Raw genomic sequence first — 22,818 nt, forward strand, 5'->3', positions numbered from 1 at the left:
TCTAATGAAGTGGACTGAAAGTTTAACCTGTAATGAATGTGTATAAAGTGCTACAAGCATCTTTGTCAGACATGCACAGTGTCAAGATGCATATCCTCATTCCTAGCTCATAATGTACACCATTGTGCCCACTGCTACCATGACAACAGGTGGCCTTTTGCTTGCTTTCATGCCATGAAACCTTTAAATTAAAATTCAATCTCGCAAATAAAAATAGAGCTGCCATAAAATTCTCAGTTTGTCAACAGTTACCACTTTTTGTTTGAACAATTATCTGCAGCACTTAAGTGGTTGCATCTACAATGGTACATCGCCTCACATCTGCTCACAGGAAATTGCACTATATCAAAACACCCTCACAAGACAGGACTCTGTTCCTTAAAAATACAATAGCAAAGGCCTGGAAAATACACTGTAACATTACACAAGCCTTCGGCCACAGCAGAAACAGATTTCAATCATAATTATATAATTATCATATAATTATCATAATCATATGAAATCCCTGGTTGCCATCTTAACCTAGAGTAGTGGTCTTCAACCTTTTTTGTGCCACTACTCCAATACGTACATAAACAAAGTATAAGACTGGGGACCCACTGTGGAACCCACTGCCCCCATAGGATCTGATCTGCCCACCCCACCCCTCTGCGATCCAAAAAAAAAAAAAAGTACTGTAGATCCTTGCTAATACAAAACCATGCACACAATGGCCAGTGTGTGAAGCTGGGCTGCTTTTGTAAGGCCAGGTCTTGCCTCCACCACACACAGCCACCAACAAGATTGTATGCAAAATCTCACAGGATGGGAAGGCCGGGCAAAGTCCACTCTCCTCTGCTGCAATCTTAATTCTGGCGAAGCCATGGATGCTGGCCATTTTTGTTCCTGTAAGTTGCTACAACCCCACAAATGAGGCTTCACGGCCCCACCGGGGTCCAACCCACAGGCTGAGGAACACTGTGCTGGAAGATCCTCGTTAGTAAATCTGCATTTATCAAGGATCCGCACAAGAAAGGTTTTGAATGACCGCAATATGTAAAGCCAGTAGCAGAGCCAGAGGGGGCAGAGCAGTAAGGGCTGCAGGGCTCTGAAACTTGCCATGCAAGCTGCCCCTCCTCCTCACTCTCAGGGGTCTATCTGGGCGTGAAAGTAACAGAGAGGTGATACCTCTGTATTGCTCTTGCTCCTTGGAATGGCCTTGAGAGAAGGGAGGGGGAAGCTGACACAGCAAGTTTTGGAGCCCTTGGGACTTATAGCTCCACTCCCCCCTCTGGCTTCACTACTGTGTAAAGCAGGGGTCTCCAAACATTTTGGCCAGAGGGCCGCATCAAATATCTGGCGTGGTGTTGAGGGCCGGAAAAATAATTTAAATATAAAATTTAAATAAATAAATGAGAGATGGAACTTAGATGAGTGAATAAATGAATGAATGGGCTCATTCATTCAATCTTTCTGGCCCTCAGAACACCCTCCAGACACAATCAGAGCACAGTTCTGGTCATGTTCAGCTGAGTGGGCCAGAGGCTTTCAGGGGACAAGAGGCTGGCTGCGGGCCAGATAGAGGCTTGCCATGGGCCACATCTGGCCCCCAGGCCGGGGTTTGGAGACCCCTGATGTAAAGTGATAATATAGGCCACAGAACATGCTTGTACATCTGGACCAAGTATTAGATCTCATATCAATCTCTGAGATGTTCACTGACTTCTGTTGGCTTCCATTTAATAATGTCACAGAGTGAAATAACAACAGCATCACACAAGGCACCATGAAACATAAAATGAGACCCAAAAAAAGTGTGGGTTGCCAGACTACTTACATCACTCAGTTGCTTGGAATTAATCTGTGCTTGCAACAGAACAGGAGAGTCAGTCACTTGCGTAAATTTGATCTTATCAGGATGCTTTTTGTAGGTATACTAGAGGAAGGAGAAAGGGAAAAAATAAAAAGGCAAGTTGATTCCTAGTATGCATTTGTGTTTCATGGTAGCAGACATCAGTATCAGCATAAGTAATGGGATTTTGAAATCAAATTCAGAGATAGTTCTATTACTTAATTATTTGGTTAGCAAACGAAAAGTGGCTATGCTAAGAACTAACACTGTCACAGGTAGATCTTAAAACACACAGGTAGATCTTAAAACCAAATTAATATTCAAAAAGTCTCATGGTGCAGCTGGGAGCTGGTGAGGCAAGTGTTATTTGGAGTGCAATTCTAGGCACTCGTGCTGCTGAGAGTCCCTTGCGCTGGCCCAGGAGTGTTGCAAACATGCCATAACGCATGTTTGTGCCTCCTTCTGAGTCAGCTGGGCCAGCAGACGGAGGCCGAAAATAGCCGCTGCACCAACAGGATGGAGTGAGTTCATGCCGACCTCCCTAGGCCAGCGTGGGGATTTGGGAAGGATGGGAGGAGGGTGGAACGGGGACGTCCCAGGGTGGAGAGAGTGCAGGGGCAGGAGGGCCAGTGGGTGGGCCAGGCCGGCAGGGATCAGGATCCAGCACATTGGTCGGATCCTAACACCCGTCTCCAGCCCAGTTGGCCTTACACGGGCCGCCCAGATTTTCACCAGCAAATTCGCTGGTGCAAATCCAAGTAACCTCATAGGGCTGGCTGGGGCATTACTCGGGGTAAGGGGACATAAGTCCCCTTACCCCGAGTTGTACCCCAGCGCACACCTAACCTGCACTGGATTCAGTGCAGGCCAGTTGGCTACCTGTTCTACAGCAGGTTAGGATAGCACTGTTACTGTTTTAACAGCACACTGTATTCAGGCCTCACAGAACCACAGGTGGGGATATAACGCCAACAACACAGGTGCTGTGGTAGAAGACGCTCTTTGCACTGACACATGGGAAAATAACCAACAGCCTTTGTATATATGGCTTTAACTAAGAAATTATATACCTGGCTAAGCACATTCTGATCACTAGATATCATGAAAACTGTGAAAAATGTAAACACTAATAATCATCAAAATGATGAACCTGAGGGTCAAACTAGAATTTACAAATAATTTGTGTAATGAAGGCACTTTTCTTTTAATGAAAAGCAACCTCAAGAGGCTTCTTTTCCTGAGCAAAGAAGCAGGAGTGGGGAGAAGAAACATCTCTTTCCCCTTTCAGGTCAATTTTCCCCTTCTCTTGCACTCCACCACTCAAAATCATAGCCTCTTGAGTCTGCTTTTTGTTAAAATAAAACTGTCAGTGAATCATTACACACATTTAGAAGTAATTTGCCCCTGACTCAGAAGAGACACTCATGTTCTTTGTTAGACAGCAGAATAAACATTTCAGCAGAGGTGAGACTGAAGAGCATTTATTTTCAACTCTATAAATGATTAAAATTCATGATCGATGTGCTTGATTAGTGCTTAGACTATGTCTACACTTCACTTAAGGGCATACTAACGTAGGTGAATATTTCTGAATATCTGCCTACGTTATAAATTTCACTTTACAAACTTAGCATTAAAATATGGTTTTTATATTAAAATGTTTAGAAAATAGTTGACTTTTTTTTTAAGTATCCAGGTTATTTCCACTCATTCCTTGAAAAAAGAATGAACCAATTAGCAAACAAAAAATGTAGTAATTTCTTAGTTTTGAAAAATAAAGTATAATAAAGTGTTTTAACAAGCACTTAGGTTTTTAGAGTCCTTCAAGAAACAGACCAATTCACACATAACTCAGAGAGATCAGGACAGCATCCAGTGGCATAGCTAAGAGGGTGCAGGGGGTAGCAGTTGCACTGGGCATCAAGCTTTAGGGGGGCAACAAGCTGAGCTTAACACTAGTGACCAAAATTGAGAAAATCTTGATATGAATGAATAATACCATCATGTTATATATCATTGGAAAGGTAATTTAATGCAGAGTGCAATGAAACAAACTGCACTGGAATATCTGTTTTCTATCAAAACTTATGGCCAATTAACAAGAAAATGAAAACACAACTGACTTGTGGAACAAAAGGTGGATTTGCTTAACTCCAAACTGACCGATGAGACTGACTGTTCTGAGTACCAATGAGATGTTATTAAGGTTCAGCATGGAACCAATAACTTTTATTTATTTATTTAATTAAATTGGATTTTGTCATGCAGGGGGGGCTACAAAATCTTCTTGGTTGCAGATAGATGCCTTAGCTATGCCACTAACTGGGGGCAGCAGAGCAAGTGGGTGGTGAGCTGCTGGGGGAAGGAGGTGGGTTCCTCCCAATTTTCACTTTTTAAAAAGCCTGGGTGTGATGTCACTCCGGTTGTGACATCACTTCCGGGGCAACATTCTGAGCTTGGCACCGGGCTACATGATCATTAGCTACACCACTGACAGCATCACCCAGCAATGAGGAGTCACACTTACATCTTTGCACTGGTCCAACTTCTTTATAGCCTCATACTCCTGAGTAATGGTCTGCGGGAAGTAGCATTTTGCCTTGTCTTCCTCATAATCTGCTTTGTAGTTTTTCTAGGGGAAGATCAAGAATCCAATAAGAACCACTACAAACTCCCTCTGAGTAAGGGAAACTGGTGAGGCACCCACACTTACATCGCTCTTCATTGCTTCCACTTTCATGCAATGTGCTTGATACGGGTCTTCAAAGGTGCCCACGTACCGGCCCAAGATGTTGGTTTTGTATGGCTCAGTATATTTCACCTAGAAAAGAAATGCCACAAGTTATAAACATGATGGTTAAGGGGAGTCTCGTCTGGGGCCCCCACACAGCAGCAAGCGCTATTATTATTATTATTATTATTATTATTATTATTATTATTATTATTATTATTATTATTAACAGTATTTATATACCGCTTTTCAACTAAAAGTTCACAAAGCGGTTTACAGAGAAAAATCAAATAACTGCTACAATACTTACTTCACTGAAGTTTTTCATCACACTGTCTATCTGATACTTTGGAGTGTCACAGTAGTTAATGCTGATTCCTTTGGCTTTTTCATAGGCTTCCTTATATAATCGCTGCCAGGAAAAAAAATGTATAAGTCATAAAATGAAAGAAACCTGTCACTGCTCTCTTCACCCCCAGATATCATCAGCGGAGTAAATCTGCACTGACTGTGAACTGTGATGACAGCTGTTTCAATTTAAAATTGATATTTTTCTAATCTCTACTCAAGACAGAAGAACCCTCTGGATCAAACCATCGTCCAGTATCCTAATTGATCTTCATGCCATAAATGCATCCAGTCTTCCCTGTGAATGTGCCCCAACCACTGGTATTAAAAGGCAAACTGGAGAAAGAAGTTTGTTATGAAAGAAATAAACCAACATGACCAGTAGCCACTGATCAAAAACCTATCCTCTTGGGTTTTGTCTAATATCCTTGTAAAGCCATCAAAGCAGGTGACCACCAACATTTCCTCTGGCACTAAATTATACAACTGAATTATCTGTTGCATGGGGTACTTTAAATGTTATACTTTTCCTGTATGTTAATAATTGTACCGATGGAACTGGATGTTCAGCAAACTGCCAACATCTTTCTGAAATATTTAAGTCCTTTCTAAGCTGTCTTCACCTGCTAAGGGTTAAGCAAGGATTGAGTGGGGATCACAACTTATAATGTGCAGCAGAACCAAGCATGCCTGCCTACTCAGAAGCAATAGCATCACTACAGACATGCAGTGGGTGCAGACCACATTGCCTAAGCCTCCGTTCGGCAATGATCTGTCCACTCTGGGCCTAGTTGTCTCATGGTTGCGCCAATGATAGTGTTTCTCTGCTCACCAATGACAACACAAAATGACAGCTCCCAAAGCAGGCTGAAGATCACCAAACAGAGGCGGGTTTTTCACATTTAATAGCCCAAAAGTCACGGGCAACATGATTATCTTATTACATCACCCCCAAAACTTCCGGAACGCCAAGCCTTGCCAGGTAAGTGCTGCACTGGGTGATACCCAGGGATGCCTTTGCTCAGAAGACAACCCCAATGAGCTCAATTCGGACTTACCCCCAAGTAAGTGAATATAGGATTGAAGCCAGGCAGCCTAATCCTATGCCCCAGTGATGCCCAGAGGAGCAGTGGTGTAGAAATGGCAGCCACTGCATCCTATGGGACCAGGTCAGCCACCAAAGTCATCTGAGTAAATTTGCTGTGGCCCCAATGGATCTCCTTGGAGCTGCACCAGCTGTTCTCCTGGCGCGGAACCGAGGATGCCTGCGTAGGGCTCTGCAGGCTGGGTGGGGCCACAGAATTTGGCAGCAGAGTCTGCTGCCATGTCCACCTCCCTCCTGGGCTTGATCCCCCCTCTGGTCCACCCTCCCCCACCCAGTTCTCAATTCCCCATCCCCCTCCAGCCTTCCCCCCACCTCAAAAAGCTTCTCTACCAACCACTGGGAACACTTACCACTGGCCATTTGTCTGTGACGTTTTCTTAGCGCCAAGGCACAGTGCTGACTGGCCCGGGCTTCAGTGCCAGTGCCATGTCATCAGTGCCGGCACAGAAGTACCTGATGACACTTTTGTGGTGGCAATTGCCTGGGTAGTGTGGTGGCTGCCGGTGCTGCTAGGGTATAGGATCAATCCCTGAGAAAGTTTTATTCTGATATCTTTTCTTACTCTTTGTTTTAAAAACCATAGCATGGGGTGGGCTGAAATGTATTTGACTAAAAGGACGTTTATAAAGAATTCAACAGGTTGCCAATACCCCATTAACATTAACTAAAGAGGGCTATATGGATACTTACATCATTCTGCAGTTTGGCCACTTTCAGAGAATGCAATATTTTGGGATCATCCTCGACGCTCAATGCTCCAACTAGCTTCCCCCTGCTCTTTTCATAAGCCTTCTTATATTCCACCTACGTGGCAATAAGACATGAGCACTTTAGCTCTGTATTATGAACTTTCTACCAGCAAAACCTCAAAACACAGCATTCATTCATATGCAACACTTACATCGCTTGCAATTATTTGCTTGGCTTTAGCAGCAAGTACAGAAATGGCATCACCCTTGATTTCAAATTTCTTGGCTTTGTCTTGCTCCCAGTCATACTTGTACCAATTCTGGCAGGAGAGAAAGAACAACATTAGGAAGGTGCAACTTAAAATAGCAACTCAATAGCTGCCGGTTTTGTGTTTATTGTGACATTTTAAGGATATTCTAATGTGTTAATGTTTATATTGTAAATTATAGTTTTAAATGTGATGTTTTGGTTCTGTGAGCCACTTTTAGGTGGCCTTCAGGGAAAAAAAATGGGATACAAAATGAGTAAATAAATGAATAAAATGAAACTATCATTTTTTATTCATTGAACTTCAAAACTTCCCTGAAGTATCCTTAGGGATAAGAAGCCATGCCATTATTAGTGTAGAGGAGTTGGCCTGCCAATGGTAACGACTGCATGCTATAGCATCAGCCTCTTTCCACACTCCCTTTAAAAGAGATACATTTGTAGACAAGGAATATGTAAAGTATAGAATCTTCAATATGCCAGCATATTAGTCAAGGGGCCTAGGTATTACAATGGGGGAGGGGGACTGCTGCCAATGCTGAAAAATATTTGGACATCAAGGATTTTGGGGCTGTTAGGTTGTGAGGGTACTTGTTTTGCTCACATGTTCAGATGTTGGATGGCAAGCTGTGGCATGTGGGAAGAGGGCTCAAATGGGGGGGAGGGGTTGGAAAGAGGGATTTGGAAAAAACAGGGGGATGGAGTCAAGCAACCATGGGGACTAATATTTCAGCGACCTACTTATGATGCTCGTGAAAAAAATGTGGGTAAGGAAGATCTGGAAGTAGGCATATTGAATTTGGATGGCAAGAGGCATTTTTAAAAACATGCAACTGATCTTAATACTGCCCCGTTTCTGAGTAATTTTTTAATTAATTATTTGGGTGTGGCCCCCAGCATCTGCTGATCTATTTGAATTCGACCCATTGAACAAAACGAATTTGACCGTCCACTACAGCTGAAATCCTCAAAGGTCTTTCAAGCATGTACTTCCTAGCTAACAGTTTCAATGAGGAATAAGAAATACTGGATTTATCCCTGTATGATAAATCCAGGGTGTGCTGGTGTGCAGGGTGTGCTAAATTATCTGGTGTGCTCCCTGGGGCATTTGGTGGGCCACTGTGAGATACAGGAAGCTGGACTAGATGGGCCTATGGCCTGATCCAGTGGGGCTGTTCTTATGTTCTTATGACTTTCATTAAATACAGAGTAAAGTCAACGGTATGACTCCCCACTGGTTTTCATATATCAAAAATTCAGGAAAGAACAGCTGTTCCCACAACTCAGGTAAACAAAAAAATATTGTTGAACCAACAATACACAGGTTCTCCAGTTTCTAACTCATCTTTAGAAATGGGCTATGTCAGAATGCCAGATGCAAGGGAGGGCACCAGAATGAGGTCTCTTGTTATCTGGTGTGCTCCCTGGGGCATTTGGTGGGCCGCTGTGAGATACAGGAAGCAGGACTAGATGGGCCTATGGCCTGATCCAGTGGGGCTGTTCTTATGTTCTTATCTTCATGATTTTCACCAACCTCCTTTTTGTTATCCCTTTATTTTTTGTCATGGTTGTTCTGACACACCTCCCTCCTTCATAACCCTGTCACATCCACCAAGACATAATTTTCCTCTTGTATCAGCCATTCCATTTTTAGTTCACCTCCTTATACAGATCCCAGCCCTCTATCACCCTGGTTTCTCAGCACTCCTCCTCTACCACCTTTTTCTCCCCCCCCCCACCCCGCGCCAATATTCTCTCACACAGGACTGGTTTGGGATGGTTTCCATGCCCTCCCACACCTTCTTCGACTAAGGCTGCTCAGTTCCCTGATTCTGCCTCCTCTGTTATTCTCTGGATTAGTGCAAGCTGCATCCTGTCCCCTTCATCTGGACACACACTCTCTCTCTCTCTCTCTCTCTCTCTCTCTCTCTCTCTCTCTCTCTCTCGGCTTACTTTCCTACATAAGCAATAAAACCTTTTCCTGCACATGTCAAATAATCACTACAATAATTTAATCTAATCACAATAACATTTTTGCTACAGGAGTGTCATGTATAGGGGAAGGTTCAAACTCACATCACTGATATTATACGCGTTGACTCTGGACTGGAGGAACAGTGGGGCATCTGGCGGGATATGGCACTTAAATTTCTCCTCTTCATGTTTGGCTTTGTAGTTCAACTGGAAAGTATTAGCAAAAAACCAAAAATATTCATTGTAAAAGATGACATCTTGAGGAAGCTCCCTTACAATTGTGCATTGTTAATACCAGAACTGAATGAGCCGAAAACCTAAAATGTTAGTTTTGTAATAGCATCCCATTTATGAGACAGGTGTTCAACCAGTGGCAAGAGGAATATTTACATTGCTACCTGGGGTCTGCATCAGTTTGCATAATCTGAGAGCGAAAGTGCTATGTTCTTCCGCACTGCTTAACCACAGTCCACCTCCCATCCACTTGAGATAAGGGGCAGGGATTCCAGGTCAGAGAAGTATACTGTTCAGGTAAGCCTGAGTACCCCTCTTAAAAGAATTTAACCACAGCTTATTCCTTCTTCTGTACACATTAAACCACTGAGACTGAACTTCTTCATCCAGAACAGGTCTCATCTTCACTTCTGAGATGTTTGTTGGCTTCTGCTGGTTGCCATTCAGTGTTATCACAAATTGAACAATAGAATCACTGGAAACTGTATGATACACAGGGTGCCACAAAACACCAGACCAGAAAGAAGTTTGTTGTTAGAGTTGCCAGTTTACTTACGTCACTCAGCTGCTTGGAATTAATCTGGGCTTGCAACAGAACAGGAGAATCTGTCACTTGAGTAAATTTGATCTTATCAGGATGCTTTTTGTAGGTATACTAGAGGAAGGAAGAAGGGAAAAAATACAAGTTGATCTCCAGTATACATCTGTATACAGGCGAGCACCATTTAACAATCATTCGCTTAATGACAGACTGCATATAAGACGGTGGTCAAAGCACAATAAAGATGTTCTTAATGAGGCAACTGCATCTCCCATACCCTGCAGCAGAGAGTCTGTTTACACAACAGAGAGGCTCTTAATGCAAAGAAGAGGCCATCTATTTCCAGTAGCCTGTGCAGCCAGCTAGTGACTGGCAGGGAGTGTGTGTTTACACAACAAAGGCAATAGATTGGACTGAATGTTCACTTAAACTATTAGTGATTAAGTTCATCTAATCACATAACAACAGGGATCAGAGAACATATCCCGTCTTTAAGAGGCGCACACCTGTAGCAGACATCAGTATTGGCATAAGTAGTATAATTCTGAAATACAATTCAGATGCAGTGGCATTATTTCAATTCCTGAGACTACCAAAGTTAAGATCAAATGCTCTCTTTGGTAGATCATAAAACCCCCAGACTACCAAGATTTTATTTATTTATTACATTATACCCAAAATTTCCTCCAAGGAGCTCAGGGCAGCCTACATAGTTTGCCCATTTCACAACAACCCTGTAAGGAACACGACACGAGTGACAGACTCTAGTCCAACATCATCCAGCAAGCTTCATGGCTGAGTGAGGACAGAAAGCATCCAAAAGTCCTCAAATTTCCAGCTAACAAGATGTGAGGCATCTTTTAAGTCATTAACAGTTTCAAAGCCCATTGAAGAATTTCATGTCCTAGGTCCAGTTGTATAGATCATTATTTGCACTAACTTGGAGAAAGAGGATGAATAGCATATGTAACTATGCACTGCATGGTTTCCTAGATAAACTGTAAATTTAGCTGAGGACATTCTGGCCACTAGATGTCACAAGGATCCTGCAAAGTAACATGAAGGATGAAAATGGTGATTCAGAAGGTATCGCAATGATAAGACCTGAGGGACAAACTGAAAACCCTCAAGTAAATGAGTGAAGGGAGACTTAACAGTTTTCTTCTCATGAAAAACAGTGTCAGGAGGCTAGAATTTTGAGCAGAGGAGCAGAAGTGTATACCTTGCTCTGCTGGATATTTTTCAGTTAAATCTCCCCTTTCCACCCTTACTTCTATCCTTCCAGGTCTCTTTTTTCACCAAAAGCCAACAAACAGAGCTTTCCCTATGAGAGTGACATGTCATCTGACTCTGAGTCAAAATCCAGATGACAGCAGATACAAGCTTTATTAGACAGTGGAATAGATATTGCAACAGAAGAAGGATAAAGAACATTTATTTCCAACCCCATGAAATATTAACATTCATGATCTATGTGTTTAATTAGCATTTAGACTAAGTCTGCTTTATGCTTATATGTGCTTTGGGGGGGGGGGGTAAGTGAGACTGCTCTATACTTAAAGTACATATTTTTTTATTAGTTTGCTTATGTTAAATGGAACTGTTGGGGTCTATGGTGAGGTGGTCTGGACGTCCTATATTGGACCAGAATGGCAGGGTACAAACAAATGATTTGATTTAAATAAAGAAATATGTACTAATATAGGTGTCCCCCTATTAACATTTGCCTAATATTGTCACTGCCCATTTACAGTTTCTGTATTCCAATATGTGTTATGTATTGAACATTTTAGAAAAATATGGTAAAAAATTTTTTAAAGCACTTGAGGGCTTTTGATGGAGTCCTTCAAATCGGACCAATTCACACATGACAAAATAGACAATCAGAACAGCATCTCACAGCAATGACTAGAGGGGTCACACTTACATCTTTGCACTGGTCTAACTTCTTTATAGTCTCATACTCCTGAGTGATGGTCTGTGGGAAGTAGCATTTTGCCTTGTCTTCCTCATAATCTGCTTTGTAGTTTTTCTAGGGGAAGATCAAAAATTAATGAGGACCACTACAAACTCCCACTGAGTAAGGGAAACTGGTGAGGCACCCACACTTACGCCGCTCTTCATTGCTTCCACTTTCATGCAATGTGCTTGATACGGGTCTTCAAAGGTGCCCACGTACCGGCCCAAGATGTTGGTTTTGTATGGTTCAGTATATTTCACCTGGAAAGGAAATGCCACACATTACACTGGTTAAGGGGAGACTCATCTGGTTCCCCAAACAGGAGCAAGTACTACAATACTTACTTCACTGAAGTTTTTCATCACACTGTCTATCTGATACTTTGGAGTGTCACAGTAGTTAATGCTAGTTCCTTTGGCTTTTTCATAGGCTTCCTTATACAACCTCTGGCAGGAAGAAAAGTGTATACGTTATAAAATGAAAGAAACCTTGTCACTATCTGTCTTCTCTTCACCCCAGATATCATCAGTGGAGTCTGTACTGTGAACTCTGAAGAAAGATGTTTGGATTTGTATAAGTGTTATACGTTTACCGCATGTTAATTTTGTTGATGAAACTGGGTGTTCAGCAAACTGCCAACATCTTTCTGAAATATTTAAGACCCTTCTAACTTGCCTGCCTTTGCCTGCCAAGGGTTAAGCAAGGATTGAGTGGAGATCACAACTTATAATATGCAGAACAACCAAACATGCATGTCTACTCAGAAGACAGCCTAAGTGAGTTTAATGGGGGCTTACTTCCAAGTAAGTGAATACAGGATTACAGCCTTACAGACCAATCCTGAGCTGCCCGGGGTGTGGGGCTGTAGTGGTGCTAAAACGGCTGCCGCGGCATCCTGCACACTCTGAGCAGCCGCTGCTGGCTCCTCGGAAAAAGGGAACTTTTGTCCCCTTCCCCTGGGTAAAGCAATTAGCCCCACAATGGCCCTACTCAATTCACTGCCAACCAAAAGGTCGGTAGTGAATCAAGAGCCTCCATGCCAGGCAGTGAGCCCAACACAGAGGCTATGGATCCAGTGAAGCTTTGCTCCACCGGTCCCACCTCTCTCCCTCCCTGCTCCCTCCCCCTGGAATGCCTCCTCCCCCACTCCCCACCTCTCCCCTCCCCAGAACACCTCCCCCCCTTGCCTCTCCCCACTCCTCCACTTACCTCTCCACTGCTCGGCAGTCTATGTGACCACCATGCAGTGGAGCTCCAGTGACCACCCAGCAGTAGCCCAGTGCCGGCCAGCGCTGGGCTACCACTGGTGCTCACCCAGTGCTAGGGCCCTCAAACATGTGTTATGGCACGTTTGCAACACTACACACCAATGGTATGCCGGCATGCACTGTTCAGGATTGGGCCCTTAGTAAGTTTTATTCTGATATCCCTTCTTGCTCCTTGTTTTAAAGGCCTTGGCTGGGGGTGTGTGTGGGGTGAGATGAAACATATTTTACTAAGCAGACATTTGCAAAGAATTCAGCAGGTTACCAATATCCCATCAACATTCACTATATGAATGGGCTATATGGATACTTACGTCATTTTGCAGTTTGGCCACTTTCAGAGAATGCAATATTTTGGGATCATCCTCGACGCTCAATGCTCCAACTAGCTTCCCCCTGCTCTTTTCATAAGCCTTCTTATACTCCACCTACGTGGCAATAAAACACAAGCACTTAGCTCTGTATTACGGACTTTCTACCAGCAAAACCTCAAAACACAGCATTCATTCATATACAACCCTTACGTCGCTTGCAATTTTTTGCTTGGCTTTAGCAGCAAGTACAGAAATGGCATCACCCTTGATTTCATATTTCTTGGCTTTGTCTTGCTCCCAGTCATACTTGTACCAATTCTGGCAGGAGAGAAAGAAACAAATGACATTAGGAAGGTGTAACTTATAATAGTAACCCACCCAATTTGGTAGATAATACCTAAAGATTATTAAGGCTATGTTTGAATTACTATTAGCCCAATCCAACCTTCAGTTACAACAGCATTCCAGTGTCATAAATGGCATAGTGCTACCATAAATGGCATGTCACTGCCAAGGAACTGCCAGCAGAAACAGCCAGTGGCTGACTGCACGCACCAATGGCCCATCTGGGCCACACTGGTGGAGATAAAGTGGCAGCCGGGATAGGTCATGGGCAGGGAGCGGAAGGTTCAGGGAAGTCACAGCAGAGAGAGAGAGGGCAGGAGTTGGGGAGCGGGCTAGAGCAAGTGGATCTTGGCAGCAAAAACTCATGCCAGATACTATCCCAATTTTTCAAACCACTCGCCCCTTTCCTCTTTTACCAATTTCATCGCCTATATTTTTAGCTGCAAGAGTGTCATGTATAGTGGAAGGTTCATACTCACATCGCTGATATTATATGCATTGACTCTGGACTGAAGGAACAGTGGGGCATCTGGTGGGATATGGCACTTGAATTTCTCCTCTTCATGTTTGGCTTTGTATTTCAACTGGAAAGTATTAGCAAAAAATCAAAAATATTCACTGTGAAAGGTGATATCTTGAAGAGTCTCCCTAAAATTGTACATTGTTAAGAGAAGAACTGAATGAGCAGACAATCTAAAGTGTTGAAAATAAAGTTTTGTAACAGCATCCCATTTGTGAGCCAAAAGTTCAACCACTAGCAAGAGGGATACTTAAATTGCTATCTGAGACCTGTATTGGTTTGCACCATCAGAAAGCGAAAAGTGTTTTCATCTCAGTGGACACAATGGCCACAGAAGACCATTTGCTTGCTTTCAGACCATACAATCTCTCCGCTTAAAAACAAGACATGTCATAAAACTTGCTGTTTGCCAACAGTGATCACTTCTTGTTTGAATATCAAGTCCAAACTGACTGAAGCAATAAGCAGATATCCCACTACCTTCCCATTTTCCCCTGCTTGCCAAGATGTATTGCATTTCTCCAAAATCATGGAAATGCATATTAGAGCATTATGAGGAACAAAAATCCTTAACAAGACAAGGTTTTATTTATTAGAAACAGAACAGAAAAGGCCTAGAAGATGCATTCAAGCATCGTTACACAAGCCTTCCACCACAACAGAATTGGATTTCAATCATAACTAAGTAAACACAAAATCACTGATAGTTATTTTATTCCTAAGGCTCTGAGTGAGCTGGAAGGATTCACATATCTGAGTCCACATTTATAAGGGACCTGAATGGGAACAGTTCTGAATGATTAATATGAACCTGGAACAAGATAAGTTAAAATGCAGAAGACAGTGGGGCTGAGCATGTGAAGAAGCCATGTTCTTCCTCACTGATTAACCCAAGCCCACCTTCATCCACATAAGTAGGGATTCCAGGTCAAGGAAGTATACAGTTCAGGCAAACTGGAGTCTCAGTGGCAACCCTCACACCAGAAATTAACTGTAGCTTATTCCTGCTTTAATACACATTAAACCACTGAGATTGTACCTGTTCATCCAAAATATGTTCTCCGTCTCATGTTCATTTCTGAGGTGTTCACTGGCTTCTGCTGGTTACTGCTCAATGTTGTCACAAACTGAATGTCAGGTTTTTGGCATCCCAGGCTTGAGATTGTTATTAGCCAGGACATGGCAGGAGGCCCTGATATCAGGGCCTGGTGTGAAGCAATCAGCAAAGCAGCACAGCTGATGCAAACAACTGCACCTGTTGCGGGTGGGAGTCATGTGACTTGGGGAGAGATGAGTGCGGAGTCACGTAGGCTACGGAGGAATGGTGCAATGCACCACTGGACAGCCAATCGGAGTGGGTCACAAGACTGTCTTGTGACTATGAGGTTGCCCTACTGTGATTGGCTGGCCCCGGTATATATGGGGGCAAGCACAGACTCCAGGTGTGGGTTGTTGTGGTGGATTTTCTGCGTGTTGTACTGTGTACTGATTTGGACTGCCTTCTCGTGACTGTGACCTGCTGTATCCCTGACTTCTGGACCGTATGACTGACTACTCTTCTGCCTGCTCCTTTTACCAGTACGTGCTTCTGCAACAAACAAGCCTGTGTCTGCTTCTTTGGCTCTGTTTGGGATCGCCTGCTTCTTTTGCTATCTCCCTATGCTCCCGTGCCACTCTGCTATCGGGAAAGCACGGGCTATCCTCCCCTGCTGACCTGACACTGAAGCAACAACAGAATCACTAGACATTGAATGACACACAGAGCATCATGAAACACAAGGCCATACAGAGGATTGTTGTTTAAGTTGCCAGGCGACTTACATCACTCAGCTGCTTGGAATTAATCTCTGCTTGCAACTGAACAGGAGAGTCTGTCACTTGTGTAAATTTGATCTTACCGGGATGCTTTTTATAGGTTTGCTAGTCAAAGGAGAAAGAAACAAAAAACAATGTAAGATGATTTCCAGTATGAACTTGTATATAATGGTAGCAAACATCAGTATCAGCATAAGTGATGGGATTTTGAAATCTCATTCAGATATAGTTGCGTTATGTACAGCCCAATACTATCTATGACTGAACCAGCATGCACACAGCTTTACGACAGCAGAACACAGTTCTGCTGTTCTAAAATGGTTGCTGACAAAGCATGGAGTGCTCAGTCGGCAGCAATTTTGAGAGTACTACTGCAGGAGACACCAACACTTCCAGACCATCACCCGGCTACCCAGCATGCACTGGAGCAGGGTAGGGAAGAAACAAAACAGGACAAGGAGGGGGTGGAATGCTGGGTGGAGGGGCTGCAGAAAGGCATGGATCCAGTGGCAATGGTGCCTACCAGATCTATCCCCTCTTTTTCAAGACTATCTCCAAGGATTTGCACCAGCAAAACCGCTGGCATAAGTTCAAGGAGACCCATTGCAGACCAGGAGGGGTAAGGGGATTTAAACCCCTTTTTCCTTCTGAAACTTTCCAGTCCACCCCACACCTCAGCTGGAAACAATGACCTGTATTTGCTACAGTTGTAACAGTGGGGGGAGGGAGTAAAGGATAGGATATGGCTCTTAATTATTTAGTTAGCTAAGAAAATTGGCTATGTTAAGATACAACACTCTCTTTGGTAGATCATAAAACCCTCAGACTACCAAAGTTTTATTATTTATTACATTATATCCCACTTTTCCTCCAAGGAGCTCAAGGCAGCCCAACTGGTCCTCCCCCTTCCCCATTTCACAACAGCTTCTAAGGTACATGACGTGAGTGACAGACTCTAATCCAACATCATCCAGCAAGCCTCATGGCTGAGTGAGGATAGGAAGCATCCAAAAGTCCTCAAATTTCCAGGACATTGGTGTGCCGTAAATGGCCTGCAAGTGTGCCTCAAAAGTTTGGGAGAGGGTCATTTATTAGTATGGCCATTAGGGAATGTGAGCCCCCACCAGCCTTGTCCATTATCAAAAAACTGATGGTGTGCCTTTAGGGACGTCTCAGTGTGCCATGAGATGAAAAAAGGTTGAAAATTTCTGTTTTAAGAAATTAACAGTTTCAAAGAGCCATTGATTTCACATGTATCAGAATCAGGGGTGCTATGTCCCAGGTCAGTGGTATAGGTCATTATTTGCACTGACTTGGGGAAAGAGGATGAACAGCATATGTAACAATGTACTGCATGATTTCCTAGAATGATAAATTGTAAATTTAGCTGAGGACATTCTGGCCACTAGATGTCACAAGGATCCTACAAAGTAACATGAAGGATGAAAATGGTGATTCGGAATGTATCACAATGATAAGAGCTGAGGGACAAACTGAAACCTACAGGCAAATGAATGAAAGAAGCGTCAACACATTTTTTCGTGAAAAGCAGCCTTAGGTGCTATAATTTTGAGCAGAGGACAAGACGTGACATACAGAAGTGTAAACCTTTCCCAGTTGGATTTTATTTCAGTTAAAGTACCCCCTTTCACCCTTATGTCTAGGCTTCTAAGTCTCTTTTTCACAAAAAACCAACCAACAGAGCTTTTCCTATGAGAATAACATGTAATCTGCCTCCGAGTCAAAATCCAGTTGACAGCAGATGTTCACAAACTTTATTACATAGTCGAATAGATATTGCAGCTGAGGAAGGATTAAAGAACATTTGTTTTCAACCCCATGAAATATTTACATTCCTGATCGATGTGTTTAATTAGTACTTAGACCAAGCCTACGCTATGCTTAAAAGTACGTTTTGTTTTTGTTAAGTGGGTCTGCTGTGGTCTATGGTGAACTGGCCTAGATGCCCCATATTGCACCAAAATGGCAGGATACAAATGCTTTCGATTTAAATAAATAATAAGTACTCACATAGGTGACCCCCTGTAAATATTTGCCTTAGGTTCTCCTGCCTTTTAAAGTTTTTGTAATTCCAATATGACTTATACATTGAACATTTGGGAAAATACAGTATTATATTTTTTTAAAGCATTTAATTCTTTCAGTAGAATCAAGAAACGAACCACTTCACACATGATAAAGAGACAATCAGGACAGCATCTCACAGCAATGAGTAGAGGAGTCACACTTACATCTTTGCACTGGTCCAACTTCTTTATAGTCTCATACTCCTGAGTGATGGTCTGTGGGAAGTAGCATTTTGCCTTGTCTTCCTCATAATCTGCTTTGTAGTTTTTCTAGGGGAAGATCAAAAATTAATGAGGACCACTACAAACTCCCTCTGAGTAAGGGAAACTGGTGAGGCACCCACACTTACGTCGCTCTTCATTGCTTCCACTTTCATGCAATGTGCTTGATACGGGTCTTCAGAGGTGCCCACGTACCGGCCCAAGATGTTGGTTTTGTATGGTTCAGTATATTTCACCTGGAAAGGAAATGCCACACATTACACTGGTTAAGGGGAGTCTCATCTGGTTCCCCAAACAGGAGCAAGTGCTACAATACTTACTTCACTGAAGTTTTTCATCACACTGTCTATCTGATACTTTGGAGTGTCACAGTAGTTAATGCTGGTTCCTTTGGCTTTTTCATAGGCTTCCTTATATAACCTCTGGCAGGGAAAATAATGTAAAAAAAAAATAAAAAGAACCAATCAGTTTAGCAAATTCTGAAATATCTGGATTGGAATCTATTTTTTTATTCCTAATCAGGATACAAGAAAATAATAAAAGCCCTGTGGGATCAGACCAACAGTTCATTAGTTCAGCATCCCTTTCTGAATTGCCTCTGGGAAGTCTCCAAGCAAAAAACAAAAAAGCAAAAACTCTCTCCCACTACTTCTCCCTAACCACTAGGATTCAGAGGTGCACCATCCTTAACCTGCAGGTAACATAAAGCCATCAAGACTAGCAGCTGTTGATAGATTTGTCTTCCATGAATTTTTCTGTTGCATAGTTCAATGGATCTTGGGTAAGATTTATAAAGAACAGGGTTTGGCAATGCACAACACTTAGTTGGAATTTATCTGAAATCCCTTTTAAAGCACATTACTTAGAGCCCAATCTACAAATTATGCAGAGCATGGGGGTCAGCTGAAGCAGAAGATTTCTGAACTGCTCAGATGGCAGGTGGGGAGTCATATTTTTGAATCCTGCCCCAAGCAGAAAAACTCAGTAGCTGGCATCAACCAACAATACAGGGACATCTAGCACAGACCTCTGTGCTAGATGTCCCTCCAGTGTTCTCATTTTCTGCATGCAGTGTATTTTTTGTTGTGAGAAGCATTTGAAAATATGACCCCGGACACCTGCAATCTGAAGTGAACAGGTCCAGAATTCTACCACATAACAGAGGCACATAACAAATCCACCACTGAGAAATAAATATATGAATTCTTGATAGGACCAGAATAAAAAAAATCCCTGGAGAAATGCAGCCTACTTACATCATTCACAATACTTCCAACATGTTTTAGATGCTTGAGCATTGGATTCTCCGTAGCTGGAAGCACATTATAATCCGTAGAAGCCTTGGATTTTTCATAATCTTCCCTATACTTCACCTACAGAAATTGTAAAATGGTCATCATTTTTCCAGATGTGCATACTCAAAGTGGCTCAAACATCTAGCAAAATTTATCTTATCTTCCAAAGTTTAAAAAAAAATTGACAACATTTACAGACTAAATTAAAGTGCATTTGAGGATCTTAAGAGATTCACAGTGCAATCCAAACCTGACAGTATGCCAGCGGAGTGGTTCCTGCACTGGCCGATGGTGTTGCAAGTGTGCTATAAAGCTTATTGAGATATCCAGAGAGTAAACAGCACTGGCGGGAAAGCCTGCGCTACCCTGCTGGTGCTACATTCAGAAGATTGGCTGCCAGTGGAAGTAAGAGATGTGACAGGCAGCGGAAGGATCATGGGAGGGTGGGACAGAGGCAGGGATGGGGTGGGGGTGTTTCTGGGTGGGGGGAAGGGTGGAAAATGGGAGGGGGTGGGATCAATGGAGTAGGCCTCCATTGTATCCTATTCCCCTTCCCAGTCCTGAACGACCTACCCAAGGCTGTTCGGACTTGCACCAGCTAAATAGCTGCTGAAGACCCAAGTAGCCCCATTGGGCAGGCTGGGGCCTTACTCAGGGTAAGGGGAAAAATATCCCCTGACGCCGAGGAGCCCTCCAGCCTCCTCCTAAGCTGCACTGGATATAGTGGAGGCCCCACAACTCCGCTGTGCCAGAACAGGTTAGGATTGGACTGCTCTTCTCTTCAATTATGAAAACTATTGCAGCTCAGACTATAAGGCGATTCAGTGCCATTTATGGCTCATGGTTGGCTATTTTTGCTTGATTGAAGCATCTGTTTGTGATCATCTCATGTGGTGAAAGCAGAATGTGTCATACCTACAAATGTTTTTAAAAAGTGGCTCTCATTTTTAAAGAAACCTTTTTAAAATATATTTTATGCTGAAATGAAAGATAATATGGTACTCAAACCAGGAAGATCAAATGTCTGAGGGCTGTAATCACCTAATTTTGGATTTGTGTGAATGGAAGGCACCATCTGCAGAAGAAAGGAGGGGCTATTTCACAAATTCTCCCCTCTCGGCATCAACCTAAGTCAAATCGCAACTTGCTTCAGGCTGTCCCCAAAACTTCAGAAACCGATTTTCAGGAGAAATTGCATGCTGCTATTGGAAGAAGTGGCAGGGAGTTCCTGTGTGGCAACTTCTTTCCACACATAGCAGGGTTGATATACAACCTAATACCTTTAGTTTGGCAAAGAGCAAAGAGGTGTGCCAGAGCCTCACTCACAATCCAATTCTGGGCTTTACAACAGCAGCACAGCAGTTCCACTGTTGTACATGGCCATATAGTAGCCATTCCAGAACCGCCACCACAAACAGCAGCAGCGTCAAAGGTCCAGTTCCACAGCTGGCCACGTGCAGGACTGCAGGCAAGCCATTGTGGAGGGGTGGCTGCACTGGGAAGAACAGGGCGGAGGAATGGGGGAGTGTGTGGCTCAGGACACAATAGGTGGGGCAGGGAGAAGATGCGTCCCAGCTGCACCAGCATGTGCCAGGATCCTATTCCCGTTCTCTCCTCTCCCGTCTCGCTCAGTCCCCTTGGTTCTGCACCAGCAAAATGGCTGGCACAGATCCAGATTCATCATATCCCACATGGATCAGCAAGTTTTTAAGCTTTTCCAAACTGTGCCCAATCTCAAGAAACCACTAGAATTCATAGCATACCTGACTGGCAGAAATTCCTGCCTTTTTGTTAACAGCATATTCTGGCGTTTCTGTTTGCATAAAGTAGATTTGGTCTTTCTGATTCTCCCAGTCCTCCTGGTATTTTCTCTAAAACAGAAACATGATACAACCAGACGTATCAAATTCACTCAGCTCAGTAAACTATTGATCTAAATAAGAACTTGAATAGAAATAAAAGTTATGCACAGACTGTAGGCATAAATGTAATTATCTGAGAGCAGAATGGATATTATTAATTTGCTGGGCTTCTCCAGCATTCGTTTACCGTGCTAATGTTGTCAGCGTTCATTTTGGCAACTGCAACGTCGTAGCAAGGAGTCTGGCTCCATTTGCCCTTGATCTTCTTATTATAGTCATCATGATAGTTAATCTATAACAAAATCAAACATTGAACTTGAGACAATCAATTATAGACAAAGCATCAAATCTAATCTGTTAATGAGGCTACAGTTTAGTAATAGAGCACATGACCCACAAGCCGCAGATCCCAGGTCCAGAATCTTCAAGTAGGGCTGGAAAAACCACCTCTCTGAAACACTGGAGAACCCCTGCAAGCCCATGCAGAAAATGCTGAGGCACATGGTCCAAGGTTCTGACTCAGCATATGGTAGTCAGTAGAGCTCCAATTAAACTGCTTATTTTTTGGTTTCTCCCTTCTTGAATATTTAATTAAAGCTTAATTTTCATTTCAGTGTTATTGGGAGATAGGAAACGCAACTTGAATATATATGTCTGTCACCTTCTCATGATAATGCATTGTACTTTATCAACTGTTAGCTTGGAGATAAAGACCCTCCGTAAAGATTTATTACTACCAGTCCCTGGGTAGACACAAAATATCCCTCAGGAACAAAGAGTCTCAAGGTCATTTGAAGCTGCCTACTAATCCTAATCTGGTCAAATCAGACCTTGCTATGTGTTGGGCATGCTTTTTTCCCCCTTTTCTTTTGAAAATATCAGCTGCTGGGAAGTTGGTGCAGACTGGGACCATGGTGTAGGCAGAGAAAGGCCTTAACCTTTTTCCCCTGCCACAATCATAGTCTGGATTCCCCCACCAACCCATACACACGCATACACAAATAGCTGTTCCAGGATAAAAGTCACCATTGGCAACAGTAGTGTTGATAAGCAGGAGGGGGGGGGAAAACACTTGGTCTCTTAGAACTCCTGAATGGCCTCATCATCATTATTTCAGTATCTCTCGACCTCACCTACTCACAGGGTTGTTGTGAGGCCAAAAGGAAGGGAAGAACTACATACACCACCCTGATCTCCTTGGAGGAAGGGATGTATAGAAATGTGAAATATAAATAAGTAACAGTTGCTATCTAAAAATTAAACTGGAGAAAATGAGAGGCTGTAGCACACTACAATAAGGGTATAAATGCAGTAATTCATGACTAATGTAAGAAAAAGTGTAAAAGAGAATCAACTTTGGCTCTGAGTTTAAATTTACTGTCTTACTACAAACGATACGGCCACATTAATTT

The 22,818-nt window shown here is 42.9% G+C and overlaps 1 protein-coding gene across 1 annotated transcript in view; it reads right to left on the bottom strand.

The window, feature by feature from the left end:
- NEB (nebulin) overlaps positions 1–22,818 on the bottom strand; it is a 205,240-nt gene that overhangs the window by 172,908 nt on the left and 9,514 nt on the right. The window contains exons 8-21 of the mRNA XM_066621543.1: positions 21,594–21,698; positions 21,308–21,415; positions 19,506–19,622; positions 18,570–18,671; positions 11,834–11,941; positions 11,649–11,753; positions 9,737–9,835; positions 9,049–9,153; positions 6,917–7,024; positions 6,706–6,819; positions 4,873–4,974; positions 4,545–4,652; positions 4,359–4,463; positions 1,817–1,915 (exon numbers count right to left, since the gene is read on the bottom strand). Coding sequence (XP_066477640.1) covers positions 1,817–1,915; positions 4,359–4,463; positions 4,545–4,652; positions 4,873–4,974; positions 6,706–6,819; positions 6,917–7,024; positions 9,049–9,153; positions 9,737–9,835; positions 11,649–11,753; positions 11,834–11,941; positions 18,570–18,671; positions 19,506–19,622; positions 21,308–21,415; positions 21,594–21,698 — 1,485 coding nt within the window. The remainder of the gene's footprint in view (positions 1–1,816; positions 1,916–4,358; positions 4,464–4,544; positions 4,653–4,872; positions 4,975–6,705; positions 6,820–6,916; positions 7,025–9,048; positions 9,154–9,736; positions 9,836–11,648; positions 11,754–11,833; positions 11,942–18,569; positions 18,672–19,505; positions 19,623–21,307; positions 21,416–21,593; positions 21,699–22,818) is intronic.

This window comes from Tiliqua scincoides, chromosome 1, assembly GCF_035046505.1.
Source record: "Tiliqua scincoides isolate rTilSci1 chromosome 1, rTilSci1.hap2, whole genome shotgun sequence".
Lineage (NCBI taxonomy): Eukaryota > Metazoa > Chordata > Lepidosauria > Squamata > Scincidae > Tiliqua > Tiliqua scincoides.